General features: G+C 32.6%; 1 protein-coding gene across 1 annotated transcript in view; it reads left to right on the top strand.

The window, feature by feature from the left end:
- The first annotated feature begins 14,309 nt into the window (after window positions 1-14,309).
- The window catches only part of LOC110033292 (peptidyl-prolyl cis-trans isomerase PASTICCINO1), a 71,670-nt gene continuing 64,752 nt past the window's right edge, over window positions 14,310-21,227 (top strand). The window contains exons 1-4 of the mRNA XM_020737219.1: window positions 14,310-14,385; window positions 15,263-15,347; window positions 15,679-15,748; window positions 16,675-16,772. Coding sequence (XP_020592878.1) covers window positions 15,291-15,347; window positions 15,679-15,748; window positions 16,675-16,772 — 225 coding nt within the window. The 5' untranslated portion in view covers window positions 14,310-14,385; window positions 15,263-15,290. The remainder of the gene's footprint in view (window positions 14,386-15,262; window positions 15,348-15,678; window positions 15,749-16,674; window positions 16,773-21,227) is intronic.

Genomic DNA, 21,227 nt, shown 5'->3' with positions numbered 1-21,227 from the left:
AATTAAGTCCATTGTAAATAGGACTAAAGGGTTGAGTTGAGTTAGGTTCAATTTTGATTTAACCTAAAGTTTATGTTGACCTAAGTTCAATTTGAATTGAACCTAAGTTTAAGATTTGATTTAGGTTCAGTATATGTTGAACTTAGAGTTTGGTTGACTCAGATTCAGGTTGGATTGAACCTAAGTTATAGGTTTGACTTAAGTCCAATATGGGTTGAACTTAAGTTTGAAGTTGATTTGGGTTCAAGTTAGGTTGAACTTAATGTTTGGGTTAACTTGAGTTCAAGTTAGGTTAAACTCAAGTTAAGTTTTGGTTAAATTAGGTTCAATGTGGGTTGAACCTAATGTTTGAATTAACTTGAGTTCAAGTTAGGTTGAGCTCAAATTAGGTTTTCTTTCGATTGATTAAACCTAATTAGGGTTAGGCCTAATTTTGGTAAGGTTTAATTGATTAATTAGACTCAATATGGGTTAAGTCTAATTAGGTTAAGGTTAATTAAACCTAATTTAGGTAAGTTTTAATTGATTAATTAGACTTATTTGTGGTTAATTCTAATCAGGTTAAAGGTTAATTAAACATAATTTATGTAAGGTTTAATTAATTAGACTTATTTGTGGTTAAGTCTAATTAGGTTAAGGTTAATTAAACCTAATTTAGGTAAGGTTTAATTAATTAATTAGATTTAATATGAGTTAAGTCTAATTAGGTAAAGTTAACTAAACTTAATTTAGGTAAGGTTTAATTGATTAATTAGACTTATTTGTGGTTAAGTCTAATTAGGTTAAGGTTAATTAAACCTAATTTAGGTAAGGTTTAATTAATTAATTAAACTTAATATGGGTTAAGTCTAATTACGTTAAAGTTAATTAAATCTAATTTAGGTAAGGTTTAATTTATTAATTAGACTTAATTATGGTTATGTCTAATTAGGTTAAGATTAATTAAACCTAATTTAGGTAAGGTTTAATTGATTAATTAGACTTATTTGTGGTTAAGTCTAATTAGGTTAAGGTTAATTAAACCTAATTTAGGTAAGGTTTAATTATTTAAGTAGACTTATTTGCGATTAAGTCTAATTAGGTTTAAGGTTAATTAAACCTAATTTTGCGAAGGTTTAATTGATTAATTAGACTTAATATGGGTTAAGTCCATTTGGGTTTAAGGTTAATAAATCTAATTTTGGTATGTTTAATTTATTAATTAGACTTAATATAGATTAAGTCTAATTGGGTTTAAAGGTTAAGTAAACCTAAATTAGGTAAGGTTTAATTGATTAATTAGACTTAATATGGGTTAAGTCCATTTGGGTTTAAGGTTAATAAATCTAATTTTGGTATGTTTAATTTATTAATTAGACTTAATATAGATTAAGTCTAATTGGGTTTAAAGGTTAAGTAAACCTAAATTAGGTAAGGTTTAATTGATTAATTAGACTTAATATGGGTTAAGTCCATTTGGGTTTAAGGTTAATAAATCTAATTTTGGTATGTTTAATTTATTAATTAGACTTAATATAGATTAAGTCTAATTGGGTTTAAAGGTTAAGTAAACCTAAATTAGGTAAGGTTTAATTGATTAATTAGACTTAATATGGGTTAAGTCCATTTGGGTTTAAGGTTAATAAATCTAATTTTGGTATGTTTAATTTATTAATTAGACTAATTGAATAATTAGACTTAATATGGGTTAAGTCTAATTGGGTTTAAAGGTTAATTAAACCTAATTTGGGTAAGGTTTAATTGATTAATTAGACTTAATATGGGTTAAGTCTAATTGAGTTTAAAGGTTAATTAAACTTAATTTTGGTAAGGTTTAATTGATTAATTAGACTTAATATTGGTTAAGTCTAATTGGTTTAAGGCTAATTAAACTTAATTTTGGTAAGGTTTAATTAATTAATTAGAATTAATATGGGTTAAGTCTAATTGGGTTTAAGGTTAATTAAACCTAATTTAGGAAAGGTTTACTTTATTACTTAGGTCTAACAAGGGTTAGACCTAATTAAGATTTGTTGAGTTAAACCTAATGTAGTTAAGGTCTAACTAGGGTTTAATTAGGTCTAAATGTGGTTTAGGCCTAATTAGGGTTTGTTAAGTTAAACCTAATGTAGTTAAGGTTTAACTAGGGTTTAATTAGGTCAAAATGTGGTTTAAACCTAATTAGGTGTGTATTGAGCTAAACCTAATGTAGTTAAGGCTTAACTAGGTTTAATTAGGTTTAAAGGTGGTTTAAACCTAATTAGGTTGGTATTAAGTAAAACCTAATGTTGTTAAGGTTTAACTATGGTTTAATTAGGTCTAAATCTGGTTTAGACTTAATTATGGTTTGATTTTGTATTAAACCTAATTTAATTAAGCTTTAATGAGTTAATTAATTCTAATGATGTCTTTTAGACCTAATTAAAGTTTGATTTTGTATTAAACCTAATTTAATTAAGGTTTAATGAGTTAATTAAATCTAATGATGTATTTTAACCCTAATTAAAGTTTGATTTTGTATTAAACCTAATTTAATTAAGGTTTAATGGGTTAATTAAGTCTAATGATGTCTTTTAAACCTAATTATTGTTTGATTTGAGTCTATTTTGAGTTAGACTCAATATTGACTTAGTCCATGATGAAATGAGCTAAGTATGGTGAGGAGAGAATTTTTAGGGTTTAAAATATTAATTTAAAATTAATAAATTTTAACCCTAATGTAAAAATGTCATTTTAAATTGTCTAATGGTTTGAGAATTGTCATTTTAAGGTTATTTTCTCTCACCTTAAATTTCTTAACCATTTTCCAATTTTATTTTCCTTAATTTTTGTTTTTTATAATTATTATTAAAAATAATGACAAAGTGTCTTGAAAATTAGGAAATTATGTCTTAAAGGATTTTTCTAGCCTAGGAAAAATCAGGGAGGATTCCTAAGGGCCTATAGATAAATCCCTAAAAATTTCAGAATTTTTGAAATTATAAATAATTTTTAATAATTAAAATACTCCAGAGAGTAATTAATTATAATCAATTAAATCCTAATTTTATGTCCATAATATTCTACTCATTTTCTTGAGTTCAGAGGCATATTTTTTTTTATTTTGTTTGATTTTTTTCTGAAAAGTTATGAATTTTTGAAGATTTAGTCATTTTCTGAATTTTCTGAATTTCCTACTTAAAGGAATTTACGGGTGGCGGCTGACTGGATCATGGGACCTGTCGAAAACCATGCGGCAAGATTCTATTTGCGGAGGTTTAACACATGGAAACCACATGTTCTGCGGTTTGGAATTTTTTATATGGACGGATCTGCCGTCCAAACAGATCACAGCCGTCCTTTTTTAATTCAGAAAAAATGGACGACATCCGTTTATCTTCTTCAAACAGACCTATCCCGCGAGCCTTTCATTATTTGGAAGAAAAATTTCCCTCGATTCTCCATGAAATCGAGCGGGATTTCTTCCTAAGGTGATGTCAAGGTTTTGAATATATTTTCTTTACAAAGGGTGAAAGCCAAGACAAAAAGGAAAATTTCCATCCATACCTTGGCCTGGATTGATGAGAGCTTGATTAAAATGGTTCTGAAGCTTCGGCTTGAGCTCAGTAAGCTCCATAGCAACTCAATTTGAGATGGAATCGAGCCTAAATATGACTTCGATCAAAGTGGGTCACGATTTGGCCTTGAGGTAGGTTAGAGCTTATGGGAAGGGCCAATTTCGATTAGGATCTTCCTCTCTGAGATAATTAAAGGATTTGGATGAGTTAATTTGGAATTTTGGGAGGCTTTATGTCTAACCTGAAATTTGTCCTGTTTTTGGGGAGTGAAATTGAAAGAAGCCAGTGGAGGCTAGGGGTTGAATTAATGGGGATTCAACTCCTTAGAACATTGGCAAGAATTTCTCTCAAGGTTGTTTGAGAAATTAGGCAGTATATGGCTCTCTCCTCTTTTTTTTTTTGTGGCTCACGGGTTTGGCCTATAAATAAGCTTTAGAAGAGCCATGGATGAACCTTGATCAACTTAGGTTCATTTTGGGATGTTGTTGACCACATTAATGATGGTTTCAAGATAGAATTTCGGCTAAAGATAAGTTCACTTGATCTTCTAAGGTTAAACCCATGTGGAGTAGGTTTTAACTTAAATCCTTGGTTTCCCCTCATTTGCTCACCTATGAGGTGGATAAGGTTGGCTAAAATTTGTTGAGATAGCCTTCCCCACATAATTCCATCAACTCATATGGACGGATCTGTCGTCCAAACAGATCATAGCCGTCCATTTTTAATTCAAAAAAAAAAGGATGACATCTGTTTATCTTCTCCAAACAGACCTATCCCACGAGCCATCGGTTATTTGGAAGCAAAATCTTCCTTGATTCTCCATGAAATCAAGCAGGATTTCTTCCTAAAGCTTCATCTCACGAAGATAAACTCATCCATACGGTGACGTCAAGGTTATGAATATATTTTCTTTACAAAGGGTGAAAGCCGAGAAATAATGGAAATTTTCATCCATACCTTGGCCTGATTTGATGAGAGCTTGATTAAAATGGTTTTGAAGCTTTGCCTTGAGCTCAGTAAGCTTTGTATCAACTCAATTTGAGATGGAATCGAGCCTAGATATGACTTCGATCAAAGTGGGTCATGGTTTGATCTTGAGGTAGGTTAGAGCTTATGGGAAGGGCCAATTTTGATTGGGATCTTCCTCTCTGAGATAATTGAAGGATTTGGAGGATTTAATTTGGAATTTTTGGAGGCTTTATGTCAAACCCAAAATTTGTCCTATTTTTGGGGAGTGAAATTGAAAGAAATCAGTGGAGGCTAGTGGCTGAATTAATGGGGATTCAATTCCTTATAACACTGGCAAGAATTTCTCTCAAGGGTGTTTGAGGAATTAAGCAGTATATCGCTCTCTCCTCTTTGTTTTTTTTTTTGTGGCTCACGGGTTTGGCCTATAAATAAGCTTTAGAAGAGCCATCGATGAACCTTGATCAACTAAGGTTCATTTGGGGATGTTGTTGACCACATTAATGATGGTTTCAAGATAGAATTCGACTAAAGATAAGTTCATTTGATCTTCTAAGGTTAAACCCATGTCGAGTAGGTTTTAACTTAAATCCTTGGCTTCCCCTCATTGGCTCACCTATGAGGTGGATAATGTTGACTAAAATTTGCTGAGATAGCCTTCCCCACATAATTCCATCAGCTCATTCTATGGATTAAAGGGAACATGACAAATATGCTTCTTACTCATCTTTCTCCTCATGATGAATTTAACCATGATAAAAGAGGTTTAGCTAAGCTATTTCTTTCCATTGGTGAGGTTTTGAGGTGCAATCCACCTGAGCTTCCATGTCATGCTTTGGTTTCAAGAGGGAATGACACATGTCCCTTCTTTCATGATGGTGTCATTATGACCTTTAAACATGGTTCGAATTTTGGTTCATGGGTTGGTTAAGGTGCCAAATATGTCATGATGGGTCTAATGGGTCATGGGTGACCCATTGATGACTCCCTATAAATTAGATTTAATTTTAAAAATCAATTATGGGTTTTTGATGTCATTTTGATGTCATGTGTGATGTCATTTAATTTAGGGTTAAATTCTCACAAATCCATTTTTAATTAATTATTTAATTAATAAAAAATGTAGGAAATTATAATATTAACCCATAAATTGGTCAAATTGATTTTGGGTGTTGACCATTTAACCAATTTCACTAATTTGGTTCAAAATTAAATATTTTGACCAAAGTTGACCAGGTTGACTATGGTTGACCAGAGTTGACCCGTTTAGGTGTAGAGTTGACCAATATGACTTTTCTAACCTTGTCATGGCTAGGTTAATCATGGGGTCTATGTGTTGGTCATTAGGTCATGGATTGATCATTTTGACCAAGTTGACTGTGGTTGACTAGTTTTGACCATAGTTGACAAATGTAGGTCCAGGGTTGACTATGATGACTCACTCGACCATGTCATGGTCAGTTTAGTCATGAGGTTCTTGGGGGTATGACTTGGGTTTGACCAAGGCAAGTCTGACCAAAGTTGACCAGAATGGTCAAATTGACCATATGGTGTGTTGACTTGTCTATATGGTGGTCATTTGGGTCTATGAATGATCAAATGGTCAAAGTGGTGACCATGGAGGTTCACCTTAGTCATTTTGACCAATAGTTGGTCAATGGTGTCTGTAGTTGACCAAATGGTCCGGTTTGATCATTTTGGTGTTTTAAAATGATTAAATAATCCAATTTGACCATTTTTAGGGTTTGAACTGATTCATTGGTCCAAATTAACCAAAGTTGACCAGTTTGACCAAATTTGACTATTTCGGTCAAAGTTGACCAATTGGATCAATTAAATGTCAATGTTGACTTTATGATCATTATGGTGACCATTAAGTCAAAATTTGACCAGATTAGAGTTTGTCACCACTGATCTGATCATTCAGGGTATTGTCATTGTTAAGCTCCAAAAGGAGTGCTTTGAGGGTTATTTCAATTTTTAAGGTTTTAATAACCCTATGTATGTCCAAAGAAGTCAATGTTGGTAGACCCTTTATCTTAATGATCACAATGATCATATTAGGTCTTTTAAATATGTCTGAGAATCTTAAATCATAAGATTCCTCAAGTTGAGATTGGTCTATGGATGTATTTTAAGACCTTCACTAAAAGTGAGGTCAACACTCTCTGTAAAATGGTGCTTAAGGCACTAGTTCTGGCTCTTCAGGCACCATAATCACAAAAATGGTTGTTTTGGCTCCAAATTTTGTCCTTTTTGCTATTGTTGCTCTAAATGCCTAAAAATGTTGTACCTGCAACAAAAACATGAAAATACTCTTCTTTAAAGTCCAATATCACCAAAAATAAGCATAAAATTTATGCTTAAAACAACACATTATTTTGGTATATCATTTATGCCACACTAAACTTACGAGGAGAGTGACCAAAATCTAAAGAAAGTGCAAGTAAATATGGAGAAGTTTTGATGGGTGTAGAATTGATGCTTCTAGGGTGACAGGTGAGATTCTTTTATCAATTCGGCCTTGAGTTGGATCTAAGGGTCCTAAGTAGGACCTATAGGGAGGGCACAGTGGGTAATCTAGAAGTGAGAGGCTAGAATCTTTTCACCACAGCTACATAAGTTGGAACAAACTTAAGATTAGTAAATGTTTTTTGCATGCACCAAGAGAGGGTAAGGAATGTGTATGCTTTTATTTGTCACAATACAACATTTTATATTTTTAAAACATTCAAATCCTACACTGATTAAGATCTCTTTCTAGGGGAAAGATCTTTTCATAATATTTGAGCTCTTTTAAACCTTATTATTTTAGAAAATTTACACTTACTTTCTGCTTAAACTTAGATTGCACATAAATTTAGCTTTAATCCTTTACAAATATTTTGCCACTATCTCCTATCATTTTTATCTACAATTTAGATAGAAGTTTTTTTAAGTCAATATAAAAAGTTAAAGTTTCCCTGTGGGATCGATACTGGGGTTTTTAGAGAAAACTCTATATTACTTGAAACAATACATATACTTGCATAGTACCCCTAGTGTGAAAACTTATTATTTATGTTCTTAATGTTTTTATTTATTCACACTAGAAGCTAAATATAATTTGGGCCAAATTTTTGGCAATCTTTTGGAATAAAAATATGTGCGTAATTGTGGGTCGGGTTAAGTTTTTGGCACCGTTGTCGGGACGTGAAGAAACTTTTTGACTTAGAATTTTATTTGAACTATAGATTTATTTTAGAAGAATTGAATTTCAATTTTCTTAGTACTTATTAATTTTTAAAAATATAAAAATATAAAATAAAAAGAAAAAAATTAAAAATTAAAATCAGATAAATTTAAAAAATTGAAAATTAAAATAATTTTAGGAGTATTTTTATTTTTTGAATTTTTACTTTTTGCATGCGTGGTTCGAGAACCGAAGGCTTAGTTCCTTATGATTCTAAGTTAGAGCGGATGACATGGAAAATTAGAAAATGAAGAGGACTTCCTAATTTTTAAGAAATGGCAAACACTTCAAAAAACAATTTTGAACATCAATCTGTTGAACAAGAACATCATAATTTACAAAGACCTTTAAGGGACTGTGGAAACCCTACAACAGATGAAATTCACTTAAGCATACATAACCCTGTTGTAGAAGCTAACTCATTTGAACTTAAACCTGTTATTATGCAAATGGTACAAAATAGTCAGTTTAGGGGAACGCCATTTGAGGATCCAAACTTAGACTTAGAAATTTTTCTGGAACTGTGTACTACATTTAAATATGATGACATATCAAACGACGCTATCATAATTAGAATTTTTTCTTTTTCATTAAGATATGAAGCTAAGATGTGGTTAAATTCGCTAGCATCTAAATCTATTATAACTTGGGGGGATTTAGCATAAAATTCTTGGCTAAGTATTTTCCTCGTTAAAAAACTACTAAGCTTAGAAATGATATTACTTCTTTAACTCAGTATGAAGGAGAGTGACATGCCTAAAATATGTTGAATTTATTTGCACATTTTATGCCTACTTTCAGTGATACTATGCTTTAATGAAATTTGTTTTGTTGTTGTTGAGTGTAGGAATACTAATGAGCAAATGGGAGGAAAATGGAACAAATTGGAGTCAATTAGAGCAAAAAGGCCATTGTTGATCTAGCGCCAAACAATAGAGAGCCTTACACTTAGGCGCCAGAGGAGGTTATCTAGAAGGTTCGATGAATTTGGAATTTTGAAGAGATTCTTGAAGCAACCCTTGGGGATTTTGAGAGCTCTATTTATAAGAACTTCTAAAGATTTGAGAGAGGGGGCTTAGAAAAGTGGTTTTGGGCACGACTTTGAAGAGGCAATTGAATGAAGAAAAGGTGTCTTTTAGAGAAAAGTGGTTTCTTCCTAGAGAGAAGAAAGTCTTGAATATTTGCTTGGACTTGTAGCATAAGAGGAGAAGTGAGAGATATCTTTTTCACCACAAATGTAAGTAAGTTTGGAGTGGAATTGTAAGGAGAGGAAGTGATTCAAAAGAACTAGAAGGAATGTTTGGTAAGGAGTCAACGATAAATTGTATATTTTGTTTTCTTACTTTGTTGTGTCTTGTAAACTTCTATTTATCTATAAATCCATGTGTTTTTGTTTCTTCCCCATGAGATATTAGTAGTTTACTTTGTCTTTCTTCCTGCAATGAGGAATAATTATGTGTAAGATTGTCGTTCCGTAGTAAGTGCTTTTAAATTTTATAAGTTGTGATGATTCAAACTCTATGTTTAATTTACTTGTCAATCTGGCCAGTTGATTTGTTAAAATCCATTGTAAAACGTAGTGACCCATTGTTATGGGCTAACACAGTAAGAATCACATTTAGTCTCATAGATGAGAATGCAGTTCATGGGGTTAAGTGCAAATAAATAGAGAAATATGTTTTGATGGGCGTAGAATTAGAGATTTTAGGATGACAGACTAAAATCCCTAATGTGATTCAGATGTTTGGAAACTAAAGCGAGATGTTAGCCCTCAGGTGAGGTGAAGTGGGAACTCTAGAGTGAGAGCTAGTATTTTCCCAGCCTAACCACGAATTTAGGGACCAAACTCTGAATTAGTCAATGTTCTTTATATACTTAACCGAGGGTAAAGAATATAATTGCTCCTATTTGACACAATACCTTAGTTATACTTTAAAAATATTTTCCTACACTAATTATAAACTCATTTCAAAGGGAAGGATGTTTTATACAAATTTGAACTCTTCATACATCTTTAGTTAGAGTAGTTGTAACTTTGCATTTTAAAGCTTTTTAGATTGTCCCGCACTTACAAATTTTATATCTGCATAGCATACTTAACATTCCTTTCACTTTAATAAGATTAGTAACTTCACAAAAACTTTTAATTATTTCTTTTATAAGTTTATTACAATTTCAAAGAAGGTTTTATTAAACTCAACTTTATTAAGAGTTTATGCTTTTCTCGTGGGATCGATATTGGGGTTTTTATAGAAAATCCTATATTACTTGAAACAATATGTATAGTTGCATAGTACCTCTAGTGTGTAAATTCTTTTTTATATCTTTATATAATATTTTATTTTGCACAGTAACCGCTAAATATAAATTGGGTCAATGTTTTTGGCCGATCTTTGAAATCAAATAATTGCATAACTGCGGGTCGGGTCAAGTTTTTGGTGCCGTTGCAAAGGGAAAAAACGAAACCTTTTTTATTTAGGAAAATCTTTTAATTGTAGAACTTATTGTGGTGTCATTTATATACGTGCTTTTTTGTTTTTATATATATATTTAAGAAATATATTTATTAATTTTGTTAGTGAGTTTTATTTATTTTGCTATTTTTAGTGTATGTTAAGTGCATGATCTGAAGGTTTATTGACTTACAGTTCTAAGTTATAGCAAACTATTAGAAGGATTAGAAAACAAAATCATAATCATAATTTTCAAGAAATGGCGAATCCTTTTACAAAATAATTTAGAAATTCAAATTGATGAGAATGTACCAAAACCATTCATAAATTACGCTAACCCGCGATAGATGAAATTCATCAAAGTAAACAAACTCATGTCGTTGAAGCTAACAAATTTGAATTAAAACCTACTATTATATATAATGTAGAGCATTTCATATAGAATTGTGTTATAACTAAAGATTATTGATGCCTTTGGGACTTTCTTTGATTTGAATTAGTTTACATACAAAAAAGGAAGAGTAATTGTCTCTTCTTAAGAAAATATATTTTAGAGTGCAAACTAACACCTCCATGGATAACCAATATACAATTGATGAGGCTATATTATATGATTATTTATCTCAACATGGAATATTGGTTGAAAATTGATTTATTTGACATGTATGTAATTTAATTTCTTCTTTGTTGAGCAAAAGTACTTGGAAGCTTTTTTTTCATATCCGTAGATACATTAATAAGGCTCACGGAAAAGAGTTAATTTAAACTTAGACTAGACACCTCAGTATGACAGCTTTTGAATAGACTATAGTTCTTATTCAATTGGTTTTGTTTATATGCTAGTTATGTTATTTTTTTCATTATTGATAGTTTTTTTTGTATGTACTTCTAATTATTTGGTCATATTTGTATAGTGGTATACTAAGATCTTGTTGATGTATGATACCTTTCTTTTTTTTATTATGATATCTTCATTTAGTTACAACATTTATAAGACAAATGAAGCGAGTATGTCGACAATGTAGGATAAGGAAGTAACAAACATTTTCTTCAATCTTCGTATTAAAGAAATTGATCTCGAAAATAGGCAAACGACATATTTCAACAAGGAAGGATGACAAAACATTGCAGAGAGGTTCAAGGAATTGAGGGGAAGGGATTAAACGGGGATCCACCAAGTTTGGTTGGGATCCCATTAAGCAAACCATTGATGTTCTTAGAGGAATGGTGGGTTGAGAAATTAGAAGTAATATTTACACTCTATTTTGGCTTATTATAATGTTTTTTTTTTGTTTAACTAATATGCCATCTAACACCCCCCAACGTTACAGGCAATACCAACAATCAAAAAATATAAGCATTGCAAAATTAAGCAAGAGTTGGAAGATAAATTAGACATAATGTTTAAGGGAGTTGTCGTAATGAGAAGTACACATTCAACCCAAGTGAGTTGGAATTTGTAGGCATACCAGATGTCTTGCCACCTGAGCAGGTTACAACTGACGATGAAGTGCCTAACACTAACCAAAAGGAGATTGAGGAGTCCAGTTCCTAGTCCAAAAAGTCCAGGCTTGGGAAAAGAAAGAAAGATTAGGACATTTTTGTGAAAACCACAATGAAGAAACTAATTGATGTTTTAGAAGCTTCACCACCTGTTGTTCCACATGATGACAACATTCTAGATTGTATTGCAGATTTGGATGTTCTTCTAGAGGTAGTGGTTGATATGCGTTTTCATGCAAAATATGCTAAGAAGCTCGAGGACCCAACCAGAGGCAACTATTCCTGGCCATGCAACCCAAACTGCACGTCAAATATTTATGTGCTTTGTTTGATGAATGACTCTGTTGTATATGTTCATGTTTAAGTGTTATATTTGCAATTAGTTTTCAATGTATTTATTTTATTTATTTTCTATTTTCATGAACAATTATATGTAATTAAGTAGTGTGTTATGAAGGCCTTGATATTTTTCTCATTTCATATTGGTGCGAATACTTTTCCACATTTTATTATATCATAACAACTTACCTATTTCTTCAGGATGGATCGACAACAAGAGCGCCGTAGAAGAATGACATGGACTGTGACAATTACAATTTTGTTTTTGGAGTACTATCGCTCCACCACTGCTCAAATACCTTGCATGACGTCCTCATTTTTTAGGGATAAATGGGTGGGTGAGATGCTTGCAGGACATCCGATAAGGTTCAACAATATTATTCGCATGACTGCACCCATTTTTTGGATCTCCTTCACGAGTTATGTCGTAACCACAACCTCCAAGGGTCTTCTAGAACCACAATTAGGGAGGTGTTGACCATAACATTATACATTCTATCTCAGACCAAATCAATTAGAGATGCTATGAGCAATTTCAGCTTTCCTCAAAAAGCAATCAGTCGACATTTCTTAAAAGGTCTGCACACACAGGTTAGCTTAGCGTCACAGATCATTAAGCCAGAGGATCCATCGTTCGCTACCCCTCTAGAACAAGTTACCAATGATCCTCGTTACATATCATATTTCAAGGTAAGTTTCACTATTGAGTTACTTTCACTTCAGAATATAATAACTTTCTAACAATGCTAAGCAGAACTGCATTGGGCAATCAACAATACACACGTTGATGCCCGACTAACCAGCAACGAAAAGGTCACATACATTGGTCAGAGTGGATCAACTACCCAAAATGTCAGGACAGAATGTAACTTCAACATTTGCTTCGCATTTGTGATGACATGATGAGAAGGGAGTGCACATGACAATTAACTTTTTGCCTACGCAACTAGGAATAAAATGCAGTGTTTCTCTCATCCGCCTCCAGGTATGTTTACTTTTGTAAACCTATTAGTTATATATATGTTTTATCATTAAAAGTACCTTTCATAACAGAGAAATATTATTTGGTTGATGCTGGATATTCGATGCAGATGAGCTACATGAAGCCCTATCCAGACACCAGATGCCATATTCATGATTTTAAGAGATCAATTCAGTTCTCTTGTAACTATAGAAAAGTTAATTTAATTTTCTGATATCACAAACGATTTCTCTATTTTTTTTTATCTCTGTAGCAACATGAGCTCTAGAGTTTCAGGGACCTCCCGAGTTGTGTTCTGTTACTGCGAAATATCGGCTCCCTTACAACACATTTCAACACGATGCGGTTTCTTCCGCTGGGCTGACATTCCGGCATATTCCACTGCCGACAGTGAAAGAGGTACGATGATTTTTCAGGAGGACATTTCAGTTGAGGACAGATGTTGTCAGTTAAATTAAATATTTTAATATTTTTAATTGTAGTTGTTATTATATTTCTTTTTATGTTATTTTTTTTAATACTCACGAGAAAGGGAGGACTCTATCTTATTTTTTTGAATTGATTTGTAATGATTTGAGGCTTATGTTTTATTTATTATTTTGCCCATACAGTTCTGTTGCAAACAACATCACTTAACAGAGGTAGAATGTTCATTTATTTAAAAACAACTGCAAATAAGCTGTTTTGAATAAGTTCCCCAAACGACCAGTCAGCTTATCATGATAAAATGTAGATTATCAGATTGTCAGGATTCTTTACTCTATCGGTTCAATAATTCAAAAAATTTCAACTTATCCTGAGGATCTTTAGATTATCAAATTGTCATGATTCTTTATGAAGTAATTCAAAAAATTTTATTGATGCTTGATTTCTAAGTAGGAATTTTTGCTTACCCAATGCTTTTGCGTTGGTTTGCATCAATTCGTTGGCTCTCCTGCCGGTGGCTGGCGAGAAATCGCTCGAGGAGAATACCGGAGGCGGTGTCTCTTTGCTGCCACAACATCTTCCGCTGTTCCTTCGCTGCCGCCGCGCCACGCCCATCGGCGGCACCAGTGTTAAACGGTGTATCGGAGTTGTGGTGACGTCATCTGCAAACTGTAGAGAGTAGAAACCCGCGTCACCTGCTAGTGGTCGAATAGACTAATGGATAGTCTTCCGGCAGAAAATTAGGGCAGAATTAAGTGGCCCATCTCGAGATAACCTCTTTCATAATTTGTACTTTGCATTCTGCAGATAACACCGACTTTAAGATTCCGAGGTTAGATCTTCTTCTCCATCTAGGATTGAGTAGAAGCAGCAGGCCTTGGAAGATGACACGGAGCAGCAGGAATACGCCCCGAAGAAGAAGAAATCCGATGAAGAGTATGAAAAGAGGTATTGCCATTGAGCTTCTTATCATATGCTTACCCTTGCATTGTACAAAGGGAAATTTCTTTGAGCACGATAGGTACAGTTCGACGTCATTTTTTTGTCTTGTATGTTTCTATGTACGTTTTCGAAATATCGAAGCGGAGAGAGAACTTTGATAGTGGCTTCGTCAAGAGAGTAGAGGAGCAATCATTGGGATTCAGGAAAAGAGTTTCAAAGCTACAACTTGATTTTGGTAATAATGATGTTATTGATTGTAATTGGCTCTGATCACATCAACCGCGCACAGCCAGCCCTGATAGCTGCATTAGCCTCTCAAGCCTCAGAGCAATGAGGATTGAAATAGGAAATTTCTATTTCAAAATATGATCAATAATGATATTTATTTAATTCTAAGCCGTGTTGATGTGAAGGAGAATTCTGCCTATAGATCTTTTGTCTGGTTACTGGAGAACTATAATTCCTTTTTAACAATGATTTAATATATTCTCTCATTATCATTACAAAGAATAAAATTGTTCCCTCTCAATGCTGATATTCCATTGAATGTTTTATGTTTTGTTTAATGGCTTGTTTGTGGGTGCTGTGGTTATCCTAACAGTGATTTGTTAGCCTTTGGAGACCACGGGATATTTGCTAGGATTATTTGTCACATCCCTTCATGCTCTTGGCCCAATGAATTGTAACTTTTGCTAATGATGAATGTATAGAAATTCTTAATTCTTTCGCTGTTTATAGTGCCAAAAAACAAATTTTAACTATGCAATTGTTCATAGACATGTTTATATTGTAGGAAATGGTTTGAATGATGGTGACTTTTCCTGGCAATATTATTCCAATTGAACTCTAACACTGGCTCATTGTGTTTAATTCTTTTTCTCAGGAAGAAAAATATTACCCCTGGAAGCTTGATGAAAGCAATGATTAGATCTGGAGTGGGCACAAGAAAACCTTTAGAAGGAGATCAGGTATGATTTTCTTAGATGTTATTTGCACCAATTATTAATTACTATGTTGAGTTATTATTGGAGCTATGATATTGTTTGACTGACTTTATGGTCTTTTTGGATTTATTTTAAAGTATTATACCTGATTCTTAGGCATGTCCCTTATAAGCTCTTGGATTAACAGTATTATGAAAATTGTACCTTTAATTTTTAACTTCTTTGCTGTGGTGCCCTTAAAATATTCAAACTGCAATATTTGAGCAGAGAGCTTGCTAGATCTGCTATTTTCTGTTTGATCCTTGTAAGTGCTATCAAGGAAACCTGGTACGTTTACCTGATGACTCTTTTTCAGGTCATATTTCACTGCACAATTCGAACTTTGGATGGAGTGACTGTTAACTCGACAAGATTAGAACATGGAGGTATATATGCCTTTGCATGATCAGTTGGCCTTGGCTATCAAAGGGAACTACTAATTTACCAATTTGAACGTGCCATATAGCTTGGAATTCACAATCATTTAATGCCCTAAGAGTCACAGAGTGATCATGATTTTAATTGAACTTTTGATATATAGTTTTCATTTTGTTTGATCATTTAAAACCAATGAATTTATTAACATGAATTTATCTACATTAGAGTATAGATTGATTGAAGTTTGTGAATTAAAATAGTCAAAATTAAAGCATATGCCTGTCTGCTCCTCTCCAACATGTAATATTGCACTTTTTGTGAAGTTTTTTTTTCATTATACAGCTAATCGTGAAACTAATATTTATCTGAGAGTTAGCAGTGAAAGATCAGTCTTGTTCTTGGACTTCATTTTATTTTTCTGTTCTTTGTTCAAAAATTAGTTTGTAGTATAGAATTCACACATTTGCATTCTTTGAGAAACACATTTGTTATCAACCTTGTAAAGATTGGATGGTATAACTCTTTTTTGAGGATGTTCTTAATACTAGAGTTCATATTGACTACATTGTCTTTGGGCTTTAATCAATGATAGAATTGGAGAAGAGAAAGGCGTTTTTAGTTTTAATGAATAGATGTTTGTTCCTTCCATATTCTTCTTAACAAATCATGAAACATAAAACCTTTGACAAATTTTTCTTCTTCTCTTGCCATACTAATCACAGAGGCATGTAAGCTTCTGCATGAAGCCTAAAGTGATAGCTATGTCATTAAATTGGACATAATTTTATATTTTCAGCAAATAGTCAGGCAATGATCCAATTTTATTTTGCTGTTTTTTCTTGGATACTTTGTTAAACATATGTTATGTTACTGTACCTTGTTTTTTATTTTTTTTTATTTTTTTGGCTTTGTTGTTGTTGTTGTTATGTTACAGGCAAGGGGTATCCTAATAGGTACGTTTTGGGCATGAGCAAGATGCTACTTGGACTTTGTGAAGGCATTCCCACCATGCTGAGGGGTGAAGTAGCCGTGGTATCATCATTTATTGCCAATTTTCTTGTGAAAAGATTCTATTTTATAAAAAATTTATTGCCAATGTTTGTGGGACAGTTTTTTTTCTTTATTATATTTTTTTTCTTGTATTTCCAATTCAACCTTCCTTGATGCTAGTAGGTTGTTTATTGATGTAAATCATTTCTCTATGTCCATGAGTCTGCTCAAAGTTAAATATTTTAGTTAGATAGATTCGATGGTTGCCTGTTCTACATATAGGTCATCCATGCAACCAATAAAAACTGGCTGGCAAATTATATGATTACTTTACAGCTATTTGATACATTTTTTTGTAGGGCTCAACTTATTTTAATTTTTGACAAAAGGGCGAATCAATCCTAATTGATTCATATTTTCTTGAAGCAAAATAGAACCATCTTTTCTGTTGGACCTTAAATATACTTGAATTTGGTACCATTAAATTGGCTCAGTATCTGTGTTCATTTCCTTGTTAAGAACCAACCTTTTGATCACGATATGTTGCTTCTCTCATTGCATTTTGCAGTCCCATTGGTTGCAAGGACTCATGGAGGGGCAGAAGGGCTTATGGTTAAACGTGAAATAACCAAGGGTAGCTAAATTTGGATGCAATTCTATCACAAACCATTTTATTCATAAGAGATTTTCCTTTTGATTCTTCAAGCACATCTTTTATAACTTCTTAATTCTATTCATTATTTTATTTCACATAGTATTAACTTCTTCATGAACATCTTAAATTATAAGATCTTGAAGTTTATTTATAAAAATAATTTTATTTGTCTTTTAAGCAAGGTTTTTAAAACGAGATCAGAGATAGAACCGGAAAAAAGAAAGGCTCAAAATTCATTGGTTTGACCGGGGTTGAATCGGATGATGTAATAATCAATAAATATAAAAATTAATTAAATATAATCTAAATAATACAATAAAAATATAATAATATGAATATAAAAAAGATAAATAAATAAAATGTTTTTAAGTGGCTCTATTCATAAAAAAATTGCTATTTTCATAAGATAATTGATTCTACTCCCAAAATTTTTTTTAATAATTAAAATTAATAATATCAATATAAAAATTTCCTATTAGTATTATATTTCCTCTCACCGTAGCTCTGTGACCCTAGTCCCTTTAAGTCTCTCTCTCTCTCTCTCATTATATATATGAAAAGTGCCATGTCATCAAGGGAAGTTCGAAAAGCTTTACACGAAAACAAAAAACCTATATATATATATATATATATATATGAAAAGTTACGGAAAAGATATAAAAGCCTGGAAAAGATAGAAAAGACAAAAGCTTGGGCATGCTTTTGAATTGGAAACCGACAAGCACGTGAAAAGTGTAAGAAAAAATATAAAATTATGTTTATATTTTATAAAAGGTTGAATAGGTTCTCCGATTTATGGAACCGTTGGTTCGGCTGGTTTCAGACGGTTCACAGTCAGAAAAGCTTTTTAGTGTGGTCTAGACCGAACTGACCACAAGTTCACGATCGAACGGATCAATCTGACCCAATTTTCTAAATGTTGCTTTTAAGTGTCTCAACTAACTCTATAATAATAATGGATGTTGAGTACTTTAATTTTCACTTGGAATAACTTTATAATTTTTTCAATATCGATCTATTTTTCTCATAAAAATATTCAATTTGTGTTTTATTAGATCCATTCTAATAAGTGATAATATGCTCATCTTCATCTTTTTTCTTGAATAAAATATTAACAATAATAAAATCATAAGCTAAAGTAAAATCTAGTATGAATATCTTTTTCATTAGTCACTCCAAAATCACAACTACCATAAAATTTTCTAAAATATTCTACCTCTTTACCAATATGTCTATTTAAATCTCCATCAATAAAATTTTTTCTTCAACATGTATTATATGTATCTTCTAGGTCATTCCAAAATTTTTCTCTTGAATATATATCTAAACCTATTTAGAGAGCATAAACACTTATAATGTTAAGAATCTTGAATCAACAACAAATATTTAGAATTATAATTCTATTTCAAATTCTATTAATTTTTATAATATTATCTTTCAAACTCTTATTTATAATTATACATGTACCATTTCTTGTACGACTTCTTACTGAATATTAAAGTTTAAAAACCTAAGCTATTAGACTCTTTAGTTTTCTCTCCAACCCATTTAGGGTATGATTGGGGCTGCTGCAATTTATTGAATAATCTGCTGATAAGAAGCTTATCAGGATAAGCTGTTGATTAGCAGCTTATCTGGATAAGCTGACTGACTGTTTGGGAAAGCTGTTTGAAAATAATTGATTTGTAGCTATTTATGGATAAATGATCATTTTGCCCTAGTTAAATAATGTTGTTTGTAACATAACTGTCTTGACAATATATTCAATACTACAGAAACAAAAAACTAATACAAAGCAGTAAAGAAAATAGATGAAACAGTCATCATACGTCTCATCTTGAACCTTACGAACCAAAAAAAAAATAAATGAAGAAAAGCTCTTTCAAACATGTGAATAATATAAAATCAAAAGTAACATAAATACAACAAACATAAAAAAAAAACATAGAATCTAGAAAATAAAGATGAAATGACTAGTAAACATCCAACGATAGCATTTGTGATCCACTCTCTTAAAGCTGCCATTTCCGCTGCACCTTTACCATCCTGGGTTTCAAATTTCGGTGATTCCCTCTCTGCCAGTGGTATTTACTCTTCAACGTGAAATTCAACTGCTTAAGGCGGGACCTGCATCTTGTTTTCGTCAGCCATACTGAAGTTTGGATCCGATTGAGAGTAATGCCGTTGAATATAGTTGTGGAGCACCATCGTGGCCACCACAATATGTACTTGTTTAGAAAACGGGTATGCCGGTATATCACGTAGGTGGGCCCATTTTTTCTTCCACACCCCAAATGTTCTTCAATCACATCACATTCGGATGAGTGTGCTTGTTAAACATTTCTTTTATTCCACGGGCAATACCGCTTGATCGCTCGAAATCTGAAACGTGAAATTTGGTATCTGGAAATGACTTCAGATAGCCCATCCGTAAGAGATATCCAACATTGATCAAATAATCACAGAAAAACCGTTCCATCGTAATTATCCATAGGTTAAGCATGATACTACGCACAAAAACCTATTCCATCAAAAATAAAAAAACCAACACTGTTACGGATTGCAAGAACAACTACGAAAATTACTTACAAAACACTGCAATTACGAATTGCAGAGGGGAGGAGGAAGAGAAAAGCAACACATAGTCGAGAGAGATGCATCAGACGCTTGAGAGAGGCGGGATGAGGGCGGAGAAAAGGATTGAAAACACCTAGGTCACGGGAGGGGCAAACACGATGACTGGGGCAAGTAAGTAAAGTTTAAATCCAAATGCTGGGCCCCGGGATCGAACCCGTGATCGACATATAATATTATTCGAGCCGCATGTATCGCCAAACGCCCACCGAACGTGAAAACCAAATGCATCGCCCTCGTTTTCAAAACAGATAAGTTGGGAAAATGCCGCGCCAAACAGTCGCTTAGTTTTTTTAATGCAAAATTTATTTATCTTCGTATGAAACTAATATATACTAATTCCATTGATATATCTATGAGAGTACCCATATTTCAAATTCCTAAACTAATATTTGAAAATTTTCAATAAATAAAATTTAAAATATTTTTGATTTGGTTTCATACTTTAAACTTTGTTTCTTTCTATCTTTTCATCTCTTATGTTTTTTTATTTTTACTTCCAAATCAAATTCTATAGAATTTTACTATTTAGTAAAATTCAATATTATTATTCAAATAAATTCAAAATAAATTAAAGAATTCAGAATTGAAAATAAACCCTAAACTTAATATTTTTCTCTCCTCTTCAATTTTTTCCTCATCATTATTCTGTCTCGTGTGTGTGAACGCACCTTTTCCACTCTCGTTGTCATTTATTTTGTTCTTACCTGCTTCTTGTTGGCTTCATCTCCCTCACACACTAGAAGTTGGTTTCCTCCTCCGGTATCTTTGACACGTGCATCGCATAGCACTGACTCACTGTGTCATCTCTTTTGCTGGCTTGGTCGTCCTCACTCTTTGTTTGCTTGAGATTGAGCCTCATCTGTCTGTTCGACTGTTTGCTTATTGTTTTGAAACCCTCATTCCTTCTATTAGCGGAACTTGCTCATTGGTTTTGTCTACTGGCGCAACAAATTCAAATTATGATTATCATTATTATTTTACCGGCTGTTACACTTTACAAGTCTTATGTGAATTCTTCAAACTATGCTCTTAACGATTGTTGGAGTCTATATAAGGCATTGTTTGATATGGATAAATGGTTATAATTGAGAGCATGATTAAAACTTAGTGGAAGTTCCATATAAGTTTAGTTCACCACCACCACCACCACCACCTCCACCACCACCAACAGCAACAACAAAACCTTAACCCCACTACGTCGGGTC

The sequence above is a fragment of the Phalaenopsis equestris genome, unplaced genomic scaffold (assembly GCF_001263595.1).
Source record: "Phalaenopsis equestris unplaced genomic scaffold, ASM126359v1 Scaffold001124, whole genome shotgun sequence".
Taxonomy (NCBI): domain Eukaryota; kingdom Viridiplantae; phylum Streptophyta; class Magnoliopsida; order Asparagales; family Orchidaceae; genus Phalaenopsis; species Phalaenopsis equestris.
The sequence above is the reverse complement of the archived record's forward strand: the minus strand, read 5'-3'. Positions and strand labels throughout refer to the sequence as shown.